At 41.7% G+C, this 12,966-nt stretch overlaps 1 protein-coding gene across 2 annotated transcripts; it reads left to right on the top strand.

Annotated features, from left to right (window-relative positions):
• Window positions 1-6,934: 6,934 nt before the first annotated feature.
• Window positions 6,935-12,966, top strand: LOC112073918 (uncharacterized). Of its 2 annotated transcripts, XM_070440323.1 has the most exons (9): window positions 6,935-7,070; window positions 8,115-8,286; window positions 8,667-8,685; window positions 9,143-9,201; window positions 9,322-9,536; window positions 10,095-10,348; window positions 10,575-10,709; window positions 10,831-10,978; window positions 11,508-12,966. In XM_070440323.1, the coding sequence occupies exons 2-9, from the start codon at window positions 8,189-8,191 to the stop codon at window positions 11,717-11,719; spliced, it is 1,140 nt and encodes a 379-aa protein (XP_070296424.1). In that variant the 5' UTR covers window positions 6,935-7,070; window positions 8,115-8,188; the 3' UTR covers window positions 11,720-12,966. The 2 variants fall into 2 exon arrangements, with proteins under 2 accessions (XP_070296424.1, XP_023996922.1); XM_024141154.2 differs by lacking the exon at window positions 8,667-8,685 and having other exon boundaries at window positions 6,936-7,070; window positions 8,115-8,311.

Here is a 12,966-nt window from a genome sequence, read left to right as displayed (position 1 = left end):
GGGGGGAAGACGTCTGGCTTTGTGTGGTTTCTAATGGTGATGAATCTCTAGTTTGTTATTGAGAGGTTTATATAATATAATCACATCATGTAGTTAAAAAACGACTACTACTATTGCTACTACTACTAATACTGCTATACTACTACTACTACTACTACTGCTATTGCTACTACTACTATTACTACTACTACTGCTTCTAATGCTACTACCACTACCACCACCACTACTACTTTGTTTTACTTGGAAGCCAGACAAGTCTTTCCTAGACAGACTACACCACCATTTTTCTTTCATTAGAAGATGAACTTGTTCAACAACAGTTTGAATGAAAACTGAAATGTTGGGATGTAGTTTTCATACGATTCAAAATTAACAAATTCTGCATCCTGGTAGAAAGATGAAGTGTTAGTCAATCAAATTATATAATAATTAAATATATGAAGGTAACATCATAAGATAATTTTCTCAGATATCACCTTTTGTTTTATTAGATATTCATCTGTAAGATCCGTGGAGAGGTTTGTATTCTTTATTTGGAGTTAGTTGGCAGTGAGAATTTGTTTCAATATAGATGTCTTTGTGTTAGGATATTTATCAAGGTTAAGATAAATGATTAAATAATTCTACCCAGAAACTTAACCATTAGGATTATTTGTTAGGTAGCATGTAGGGGTAGAAAGGAATGTCTGTGTGCGTTGCCTAAAGAAAACTAAGTGGATCATTAACCTATGTTTGAACCGACTAAGCCATAACTCTGTGGAGATAAGGGAAAGACAGCAAAGCCCCCAGGTTTTCCGTATCGGGGGTGGGGGGGGACTGGAACTGTCAGCTAAATGGTAATAAACTGTGGTGAGACTTCAGGAGATAATCAGATTAGTGTGATGTATGTGCGTTAGTAATAGAAGGGATAAAAAATAACGGTTTTGTATATGCACGTCAGAGATCTCTCGAGAATAAACGCTATTGATTAATTTGGACACGGGTCTATGTCTATTTTATGCAAATAAGGATCTTACAAATTCTTAGAAATGGACAGTGTTTGCTTTGTATAATTAAATTGGTAAATGAACATATAGAAACAAATTCCTTCATCACTTTGTCTCCATTCTTTATTTTCACTCCTCCTGTACCTTGGAATGTTTTCCTAAATCACTTGTTATTCTTTGTTTAAATCAGAAAACATTATCCAAGTAATAACATTACAAAATATGAATTTGTGGTTTAATGTCCTGTGTGTTTACCGCAGTGTGTGCTTGATTGAATTCAGCCAAAGTGGACTTTGACATTCATGATATGCTTACCTCCTGATTTCTGGAAGCAACAACACATTTAGGATGGACCTCTTTTTAGGAACAACTGGGGTTTGTAGAACAGAACAACAAGACATGTTCTCGTATATGAATGGTGTTAAGTCTTCATCCTCGACTTCACCATAAGCAAGAATCCACTGTCTTTATTATGACGTGTGTTTCTGTTATCTTTGTGGAGGGATAAAATCCACGTTGTCATCAGTCACATGGGCTACAGACAGGAAGTCACATCCACCACCTGGGAAAGAAAGAGAACATTTAGAGCGTTCTCAGTATACAGTATAACATTTGGCTTAGTGACGCCATTTCATAGCTGTAAACTGGTTCCCTAGAAAATATTCAGACCCCTTGACTTTTAACATTTTGTGACGTTAGTCTTATTCTAAAATTGAATATAATAAACAATTTTTCCTCATCAATCTACAAATAATACCCCATAATGACAAATCAAACCAGGTTTTTAGAAGTATTCAGACCTTTGCTATGAGACTTGAAATTGACATCCTTGAGATGTTTCTACAACTTGATGGAGTCCAGCTGTGGTAAATTCAATTCATTGGACATGATTGGAAAGGCACACACCTGTTTATATAAAGGTTTGAATGTTGACAGTGCATTTCAGAGCAAAAACCAAGCCATGAGGTTGAAGGAATTGTCCGTAGAGCGCAGAGACAGGATTATGTCGAGGCACAGATCTGGGGAAGGGTACCAAAACATTTCTGCAGCATAGAAGGTCCCAAGAACAAGTGGCTCCATCTTAAATGGAAAGTTAGAACCACCAAGACTCTTCCTAAGAGCTGGCCACTCGGACAAACTGAGCAATCAGGGGAGAAGGGCCTTGGTCAGGGAGGTGACCAAGAACCAGATGGTCACTCTGAAAGACTCCAGAGTTCCTCTGTGGAGATGGGAGAACCTTCCAGAGGACAACCATCTCTGCATCACTCCACCAGTCAGGCCTTTATGGTAGAATGGCCAGACGGAAGCCACACCTCAGTAAAAGGCACATGACAGCCTGCTTGGAGTTTGCCAAAAGGCTCCTAAAGGACAGACCATGAGAAACAAGATTCTCTGGTCTAATGAAATAAAGATTTAACTCTTTGGCCTGAATGCCAAGCGTCACGTCTGGAGGAAACCTGGGACCATACCTATGGTGAAGCATGGTGGTGGCAGCATCATGCTGTGGGGATGTTTTTCAGCGGAAGGGACTGGGAGACTAGTCAGGATCGAGGGAAAGATGAACGGAGCAAAGTACAGAGAGATCCTTGATGAAACACCTGCTCAGAGGACGTCAGATTTGGGTGCGAAGGTTTACCTTCCAACAGGACAACAACCCTAAGCACACAGCTAAGACAACACAGGAGTGGCTTCAGGACAAGTATCTGAATGTGCTTCAGTGGCCCAGCCAGAGCCGACTTGAACCAGATCTAACATCTCTGGAGAGAAATAACATTTCATTTGAATCGTTTTCAGACACCAATACCTTTTAGCATCTTCAAACTAAACGTTGTCATGTTTTAAAGAAGCCTGGGTAAGGCCAATTTTTAGCAACCTTAGTCCAACCACTAGCGCCGTCGTCAAGGTGTTTGGAACTCTTACCATAATGGTTTTGGCTCGACAGTTGCTGGACCCAAATGGGAGCCCGGATTCGCTACAACATAAGCCTATTAATACATATAGGTTTTTTAAAGAAGAATATAAAGAAAAATGCTTCATGATCATAGTTCAACTGTCACACCCCATCGTAACCCAAAAGATAAGCTGATTTTACCACATTGTTTAGAAACAATGTAATTGTTAACAAACACCATATAGCCTCCAATACATACAACGTTAAACTCATGGATCGTTAGTCGTTGCATCCATCTCTCTGTTTATGAATGTGAGTGTTTACATTTCTCCACCCTGTTAACAAAACAGAGGTGGGGTAAATGCGTTGTAGTTTAACGACAGATTGCTCCTTTAAGCTCGACTCCATGAACTAAAACTGGACCTAGAGTAGTCATCTAGCTCAGCTGGTAGAGCAAGGTGCTTAGTGCTTACAATGCCATGATGGGGGCCAGGACCGAGTTTGGGAAACCCTGGCTTGATGTTGGCAACAAAAAACATTATTAACACTCTGATGACACCCAGTGGACAAAAGAAACAGTGCCAGCACCACTACTAAAATAATGAAAAAAGTCTGAAGACAGGCTATTCCGTTCCTATTTTACACATATGCCTAATATGAACAAAAGGTCACAATCCCTAGCAGGCCTACGGTCAGTTATGTCAACAGCCAAAGTGTAATAACAGGTTATAACACATCACCCCTATTTCTCTACGTGTGGTAATTTGGTAGTTCAACTGTAGTTCTTGTTTTTCTATCATAATTACACTGCATAAAAACAACTTGTTTGGACACTGGTTGATAGCAGTTATACACAATAATTCCTTTTTAATGTCTGTTAACAGTTCCATTGGAATTGTCCCGCAACCAGGAAATTCATTAACTCATTTCCCTTGGGGGGAAAAATCTTAGTTGTCAGGGAGGAGGTCGGAAATGGTGGCGAGTAGTGCGGACGAAATGGAGGAAACGGAGAAAAAGTTGGTGAAGCAACAGCTGAATGAGAACAATATGAGTGTCAGTTGTGATGGTATGGAGCGGGAGGATGAGGGTCAAGGACAGGAACGGTCTGTAGTGGAAAGACATAGGAGAAAGAGAGATCATGATACAGAAAAGCAGTGGAGCGTCTAGTAAAGAAAGCATAAAGAGGTCCAAGGTAGGAAGCAAGAGCAGTGATGTGTTGGAGTGGAAAGTGGTGATAGTGTTTAATGAGACCACAGGGCCTCACTTACACCTTATCTGACTAACTATGCTGAAAAATAGATTGGGTTGTAGATAGAGAATCAGAGGACCATGAACGTAATAAGAAATCGGTAGTAACCACTACAGAATATCCGGTCAGAACAAGGAAGAGGTGGATGTCCAGGTTGAGGTGAGTTTAATGGTAGAAGATGTCCACTTTCACACACATCTGACCACTCCTGGTTCAGATAACTGAGAATCATGTCCAGTGAGACATTAACTATGTGGTGTTTAGATGCACAATTAAACATCAGACATWCAGGGATTCAGTCCACAGGAGGAAAAGTTCAGCAGGAAGGAAACTGTGGATGTGCTCATCAGGATGGGGAAAGCACGTTTCTGACCACATAGTGTGCTGGGGTGATAGACTAACTGAAACTGAAGTCCCGGGAATCAAGGCTGCTGATAGGCTGAACAAGATGTGGTGATAAGAATTTGGCGTGGCCTTGACCAATAAGACACTAACAAAAGTGGGGGTTCTCTGAATAGGATACTAAGCTGCCCGACCAGAACTAACCATAAAGGATGGCTAGAATCAGCTGACTGAAGCTGGCCSTTTTAACAAATGCYGTAGAGAAAGAGGCAGGTGAAGTGGAATTAACTCTGTTCATTGGAAATAGTAGATGTTAAAATTGTGTGGTAGCCAGGCTCAGCAAGAGACGATTCTGAAAATAGACAAGTTTAATGAGAAGACGATTAAAAACCAAGTTCCTGGTGCTTCTGCTAGGTTGAGGGGAGTTGTCACTGGTGTCCCAATATCTATTTCCACAGATGATATTAAAGAACATGTGAAGGGAGGCAGAGGGATTGAGGCCAGAAGGTTCATCAGTAGGAACGAGGGTTAAAGAAAGAAAAGCTTATCAGTGATTCTGAGGTTTGAGAAGGGTTTGCCGGGAAAAGTACATATAGGATTCCGAAGTTTAAATGTTAGAGAATTTGTCCCATATGCACTGCAGGGTTTTAAATGCCAAAGAATTGGACATGTAGCTGCCAAGTGTGGAGAGGAACATGATGACGGTGAATGTGGAAGCAATGTGAAGGTTAAGTGCTGTAATTGTGGGGGAGAACACAGAGCAGCATTTGGTGGATGCCAGGTACAGAGAGAGGATAGAGAGGCTCAGAGATATAGGATCAGTCATGACGTATCATATGCAGTAAAACAGATTGGTAGAACTACAGTGAGGACTGATGGAGCTGACATGGAGGTACCTGTAGTAAGTGGACCTGCTGTCAGACTGATGGAGCTGACATGGAGGTACCTGTAGTAAGTGGACCTACTGTCAGACTGATGGAGCTGACATGAATGTACCTGTAGTAAGTGGACCTACTGATGGAGCTGACATGGATGTACCTTTTTGTAAGTGGACCTACTGTCAGACTGATGGAGCTGACATGGAGGTACCTGTAGTAAGTGGACCTACTGTCAGACTGATGGAGCTGACATGGAGGTACCTGTAGTAAGTGGACCTACTGTCAGACTGATGGAGCTGACATGGATGTACCTGTAGTAAGTGGACCTACTGTCAGACTGATGGAGCTGACATGGATGTACCTGTAGTAAGTGGACCTACTGCCAGACTGATGGAGCTGACATGGATGTACCTGTAGTAAGTGGACCTACTGTCAGACTGATGGAGCTGACTGGATGTTCCTGTAGTAAGTGGACCTACTGTCAGACTGATGGGCTGACATGGAGGTACCTGTAGTAAGTGGACCTACTGTCAGACTGATGGAGCTGACATGAAGGTACCTGTAGTAAGTGGACCTACTGTCAGACTGATGGAGCTGACATGGATGTACCTGTAGTAAGTGGACCTACTGATGGAGCTGACATGGATGTACCTGTAGTAAGTGGACCTACTGTCAGACTGATGGAGCTGACATGGCGGTACCTGTAGTAAGTGGACCTACTGATGGAGCTGACATGGAGGTACCTGTAGTAAGTGGACCTACTGTCAGACTGATGGAGCTGACATGGATGTACCTGTAGTAAGTGGACCTACTGTCAGACTGATGGAGCTGACTGGATGTACCTGTAGTAAGTGGACCTACTGTCAGACTGATGGAGCTGACATAGATGTACCTGTAGTAAGTGGACCTACTGATGGAGCTGACATGGAGGTTCCTGTAGTAAGTGGACCTACTGTCAGACTGATGGAGCTGACATGGATGTACCTGTAGTAAGTGGACCTACTGTCAGACTGATGGAGCTGACATGGAGGTACCTGTAGTAAGTGGACCTACTGTCAGACTGATGAGCTGACATGGATGTACCTGTAGTAAGTGGACCTACTGTCAGACTGATGGAGCTGACATGGAGGTACCTGTAGTAAGTGGACCTACTGTCGGGTCTTGTGTTTCTGCTGGTCCTGGTTTTGGAGGTCTGTTCAGAAATATTATGCTCATAAATGTGTGGTGTCAAAGGAACTTTGATAATGAATAAAGTTGACTTCATAGTTTTTATCAATACAACTCTGGTTGTGGAAAGCAGAAATGACAGGTTGAAGGTTATTGTGAAGACGGAAAAATATATATTGGTGGTAACAAACGGTTGTTGACATGCTGAACAATCCTAAAGCTGGAGTGTTATAGATAAAGCTTAATAGGGTTGGGGGGAGGGTGTGGTAAGAGTTAAAGATTTATTTGGTTTTGAATTGTATTTTCGTGGTAGTACAGAATTAGTCAATCATGATTGATTCCAGGACAGGAGTTGGCGTCACTTTAAACGTTTGTTTGCGGACCGGATTTTGGGGCACTTTAAACGTTTGTTTGCGGACCGCCATGAAGAAGAAGATTAAGTCGCCAACAACACAACGTCAATACCGGAAATACTACACGAACAAAGAGGAGAACAACATGAGACTCAATCGTATCGATTGTGCTGTGGACAAACGTTTTTAAGGATACACTACGCGGTGAGTTGATGCCTATTCCGAAGCTAGTTAGCTAGATTAATTGATCAAACTACCTTGTATTTTATGACGTTTTTGGAATAGATTCCTGTTGGAACGTTCCACAAATAGAGCGCTAGACTAGTAACCGGACGGTTGCTATATCGAATCAACGACCTGACAAGGTAAAAATCTGTCGTTTTGCCCCTGGACAAGGAAGTTAACACACCGTTCCTAGGCTGTCGTTGTAAATAAGAAGGTGTTCTTAACTGACTTGCCTAGTTAAATAAAGGTACAATTTAAAAATATATATTCATATTGGTAGGAAATACTAGAATCTTTCTACTMGTCTCTCAATATCTCATCATCATGAAGTTATATTAGGAACTGAAGCACACACACAGTAGATTGCAGTGTTTGCAGAGAATATCTACTATATATGATCTACTATATTTTCTTTGCTCAAATTGACTTTAGACATGGCCCATAATCCTCCTAGAACCCAAGGTAAGAGTGAAGGAGATGGTCCTACAGATGTAGGATCTTAATTTGATCCCTCTTTTGTTGCAAATCATTTTACTACACAGCAGGAAATGCAAACWTGTAATGTATTGGAGTTTTAAAGTTCTCTGAAGTCTGTATTTTCCACTTGATTTGCCCTAATGAAAAATGTATCAACCCCTTAAAAAAATGTCAGTTAATTATAATACACAATGGGCTCCTGAGGGGCGCAGCGGTCTAAGGCACTGCATCTCAGTGCACTACAGTCCCTGGTTCGATTCCAGGCTGTATCACATCCGGACATAATTGGAGTCCAATAGGGCTGCTCACAATTGGCCCAGAGTGGTTTAGCGTGGTTTTGCCGGGGTAGGTCGTCATTGTAAACAGGAATTTGTTCTTAACTGACTTGCCTAGTTAAATAAAAGATGGTTCACATTTCCTGTTGCTGCAGGATTATTTTCCTGCTGAAGCAAACATGGCTCAAATTAAGATCCTACATCTGTATTTAATACAAAGACCACTTTAAACCAATAACTAACATTTGATAATTACACTATTGTTGTGCAGATTCTCCTCTCCTGGAACCCAATGATCCCATTGTTGGACAGGCCTTCACCTTGCCATCATCGACRWATYGGACAATGGAAGAAGAGAGCCAGGACTGTGTCAGAGTGTCTGACAGCTCAGCTGAGSCCATGGAGGAGTTAAGCATCACAGAATGTAGAGTAGTGGACCAGAGCCTGTGTACTACTGATCCTCCCATGGTAAGACCCTCACTGATAAGACAGACAGAATGTAGAGTAGTGGACAGAGCCTGTTACTACTGATCCTCCCATGGTAAGACCCTTCACTGATAAGACAGACAGAATGTAGAGTAGTGGACCAGAGCCTGTGTACTACTGATCCTCCCATGGTAAGACCTTCACTGATAAGACAGACAGAATGTAGAGTAGTGGACCAGAGCCTGTGTACTACTGATCCTTCCATGGTAAGACCTTCACTGATAAGACAGACAGAATGTAAGAGTAGTGGACCAGAGCCTGTGTACTACTGATCCTCCCATGGTAAGCCCTCACTGATAAGACAGACAGAATGTAGAGTAGTGGACCAGAGCCTGTGTACTACTGATCCTCCCATGGTAAGACCCTCACTGATAAGACAGACAGAATGTAGAGTAGTGGACCAGAGCCTGTGTACTACTGATCCTCCCATGGTAAGACTTCACTGATAAGACAGACAGAATGTAGAGTAGTGGACCAAGCCTGTGTACTACTGATCTCCCATGGTAAGACTCACTGATAAGACAGACAGAATGTAGAGTAGTGGACAGAGCCTGTGTACTACTGATCTCCCATGGTAGACTTCACTGATAAGACAGACAGAATGTAGAGGAGTGACCAGAGCCTGTGTACTACTGATCCTCCCATGGTAAGACCTTCACTGATAAGACAGACAGAATGTAGAGTAGTGGACCAGAGCCTGTGTACTACTGATCCTCCCATGGTAAGACCTTCACTGGAAAAAAAGACAAGTTGAATATGTTTCTATTACATTTCTCTTCATAATCTTTCAAATCTATTGTTTTTCAATTTTAGAGGTCTCTTGAAAACTTTGAACCAGAAATCTATGATCACGAGGGCAAGGGAGCATACAGGTAACTCAGTATTATTTTACTTGTTTTCTCATGAATAGTTTGTAAGGACAATGCCTTATTTTTCAAATCATATTCAGGGAATGTAATTAAAATGTAATTCTTCACCATTGTTTCCTCTAGGTTCCAGTGCCCCAGTGCAGGTCTGTTCCAGTGCAGTATAACAGGCCTGGTGTTTAGGATGGAGGGAGAGGGAGAGGTGTTCTATAAGACAGTCCACTGGGACAGGAGGCTTCTATCCCAGAGAGGCAAGAGACCTGCAGGACCCCTGTTCAACATCGACTGCCCTCAGAAGTCTGTCTGTCAACTACACCTCCCACACTGTCAGATTCATTCTGGTGAGTATTTTCATGAATGAAAGATGTTCAACTGCCCTGAACAAGATTGTAAATTTAATTTGTTCATTGCCTCATTTGTCATTGCTATTGTAGTATATCAGAGAAAGCTCAATGTTCTCTTTTGGGAGATTCTCAATTGGACCCGTCTGCCTAAAAAGAATAGTAATAATTACTAATGATGATGATAATAATAGAACGCTGATTGCCTCCTGCAGAAGAGGATGCTCAGGTCTATCCTCCCGCGGAAGAGTTACGAAATCAGCCCTTTGAAACAGCTGTTTTCTCATAAGAGAAAATAATTCATACCTTTAAAAACAATATGTTACTTCTCCATTCATCTATGAAACATCTAGCACAACTAACGACATGTCATTTGGGATTCCACCCCTGTAAATTTCATTTGCCTGATGACTCGCTAGTGGAGAAGGAGTCTCATTTCATACAAGCGCATTTGTTTCCACATTCCTTCTTCAATTACCTTTGACCTTTTTCAGAAGGAGGTGAGGAGAGGATGTGAGGAATTGAGGAAATCCAATTGCGTTTCTGTTTCTTTCCTAGATGGTGGATGTGACTTCCTGTCTGTTGCCCATGTGACTGATGACAACGTGGAGTTTCTCCCTCCCCATGAGACAACAGACACACATGTCATAATAAGCATCATTGGATCCTCTGCTTATGGTGATGTCACGGATGAGGATGCTCCCATCTCCCCTATCCAGGGGCTTGTGTTGTTGTTCTACCAACCGTTTGTCTCTGAAAAGAGGTCCATCCTGAATGTGTTGTTGCTTCCCAGAAATGTTGTGATCAGGGAGGTAAGCATAACTAAGATTTCAAATCCCACTTCTGTCTGGAATTCCATCAGGCTGGCAGTGTCACACAACATAGAAAAATAACATTCTCTCTGTGCCACAAGAATGCATGTTCATATACTTGTTGACACCAAACCAGAATCAAAAAATAATAATTCTGACAAAGGGCTTGAGTTTGCACAACATGTGTATTTGATTGAAGCATTTCTGTCCATTGTTGATTCTCAAGGTGCAAGAGGAGAGGAAGAGGAGGAATGGAGACAAAGAAACCTTTGTTGAAACAAATCCTCACTGCAATCTAACCCCGAAGAAAGCATACATCCTCTCCACAGATATTACAGATGGATATAAGATCACCCCAAGAGTAATTACTATCTAGACGTCATAAAGAGATTACAACTTTAGATATTTATTTAACTCTGACTTCAGTATCTTCACACTTCATGTAAGATCGTAGATACTGACTCTGGCTTTTTGTGTTCCAGACAGCAGAATTTATGGATTTCCAGTCCTATGAAAACTACTTCCCCACATTTCAGTTGTTCTTGCTGACTGTTGTTAAAGAYTTTGATKTTRTTSTGAAAGAAAATGGCAGCACTGAACATGAATGGGAGAGACGTGTCTGGCTTCCAGGTAACAGACATTTAGAGCTGAACTCAAATGAACTCTGACATGTGGTGTAGGTGGAAGTAGCATTAGGAATAGAAGTACAACTACAGGTGTTGCTGTTATTGAATTATGATGAAATGTTCTCATCAGGTCTTCGATGATGATGATGATGATATGTTCTCATCAGGTCTTCTATGATGATGATGATGATGATATGTTCTCATCAGGTCTTCTATGATGATGATGATGATGATATGTTCTCATCAGGTCTTCTATGATGATGATGATGATATGTTCTCATCAGGGTCTTCTATGATGATATGTTCTCATCAGGTCTTCTATGATGATATGTTCTCATCAGGTCTTCTATGATGATATGTTCTCATCAGGTCTTCTATGATGATGTGTTCTCATCAGGTCTTCTAGTTCTATTAGTCTCCTCCCTGATGGCCACCACATCACAAACAATGATAATATGAGGAAATCCCTTTTTTTTTTTTTTTTTTACGGTTCTTCTAATGGTTCTGTGTTGTAAAATGTATTACACCTGCAGCTCCTGTCCTGGTCCAACCCCATGGGCCTGTGGCACCAGTACCAGCAGCTTCTGTCCAGGCCCAGGCTCATGGCCCTGCAGTTCCTATCCAGCTTCAGGCAGTTCCAGCTCCGCATCAGCCTGCACCTCAGCCAGCAGGCCCCGCCCAGGTCCAGCCTCATGGGCCTGCAGCTCCTACTGCTATTGTCCGTCCATCTGTCCGTGAAGATTAACTAGACTTGAGATAATCAAATCAGCGGCTTCCAAATAAACATTTAATGAAAAGTATCTTAAAGGAGCAATCTGTGATTTAGTAGAGCTGGGAATTTCCAGGCACCTCTCAATACAATACTTAGGTGCCGATACGATATGTATTGTGATTCTGTACTGAACAAAAATAGAAATGCAATATGGAAAGTGTTGGTAACATGTTTCATGAGCTGAAACAAGGACCCCCAAAAATGTCATAAGCACTAAAAGCTTATTTCTCTCAAATTTTATGCACAAATTAGTTTACTTCCCTGTTAATGAGCATTTCTTGTTTGACAAGATAATCCATCCACGTGACAGGTGTGGTTTATCAAGAAGCTGATTAAACAGCATGATCATTACACAGGTGCACCTTGTGCTGGGGACAAAAGGCCACTCTAAAATGTGCAGTTTTGACGCACAACACTACAGATGTCTCAAGTTTTGTGGGTGTGTGTAATTGGCCTGCTGACCGCAGGAATGTCCACCAGAGCTGTTGCCAGAAAAGTTTGATTGTTTCTCGGCCGTAAGCTAACTCCAACGTCGTTTTAGAGAATTTGGCAGTATGTCCAACCGGCCTCACAACCTCCGACAAAGTGTAACCACGCCAGCCCAGGGCCTCCACATCCGGTTTCATCGTCTGAGACCAGCCACCCGGACAGCCTTTTTGTGGAGAAAAAATCATTTTGATTGGGTGGGCATGGCTCCTAAGTGGGTGGGCCTATGCCCACCCATGGCTGCGCCCCTGCCCAATAGTGGAATCCATAGATTAGAGACTAAATAATTAATTTCAATTGACTGATTTCCTAATATGATATCAGATATTTTATACACCAGGGTTGTGCTCAATTCAGAATTTGGGAATTGACTCCCATTCAACTCATGAGTTGAAATTAAATTTCAATTGGCCACACCACAGGATGTAGAATATGATTTTGAGTGACAGGAAGTATAATTTAATTCTGTGTAATTCAAAGAAATGTCACTCAGTCACAGAACATGGGAGTTTAATTGAATCTGACAGCTCACACTTCCAGATACCAAAGAAAATATCACTTTCTCCGTAAACAATGTTCATATAATCTATTAACCTTTGTGCTTAGAACAGACCATTATATTTCCTCCAACCATTTCATTTGTTTGACTTTGTCTTGAAGGCTTTAGGGTAAAATTGTGCATTAAACTAATGCATTGTGGGAAATGTAGTATTTCCCCCATATTGAACAACATC

The sequence above is a fragment of the Salvelinus sp. IW2-2015 genome, unplaced genomic scaffold (assembly GCF_002910315.2).
Source record: "Salvelinus sp. IW2-2015 unplaced genomic scaffold, ASM291031v2 Un_scaffold2420, whole genome shotgun sequence".
Lineage (NCBI taxonomy): Eukaryota > Metazoa > Chordata > Actinopteri > Salmoniformes > Salmonidae > Salvelinus > Salvelinus sp. IW2-2015.
Note: the sequence above shows the minus strand (reverse complement) of the source record. Positions and strands in the feature narration are given on the sequence as shown.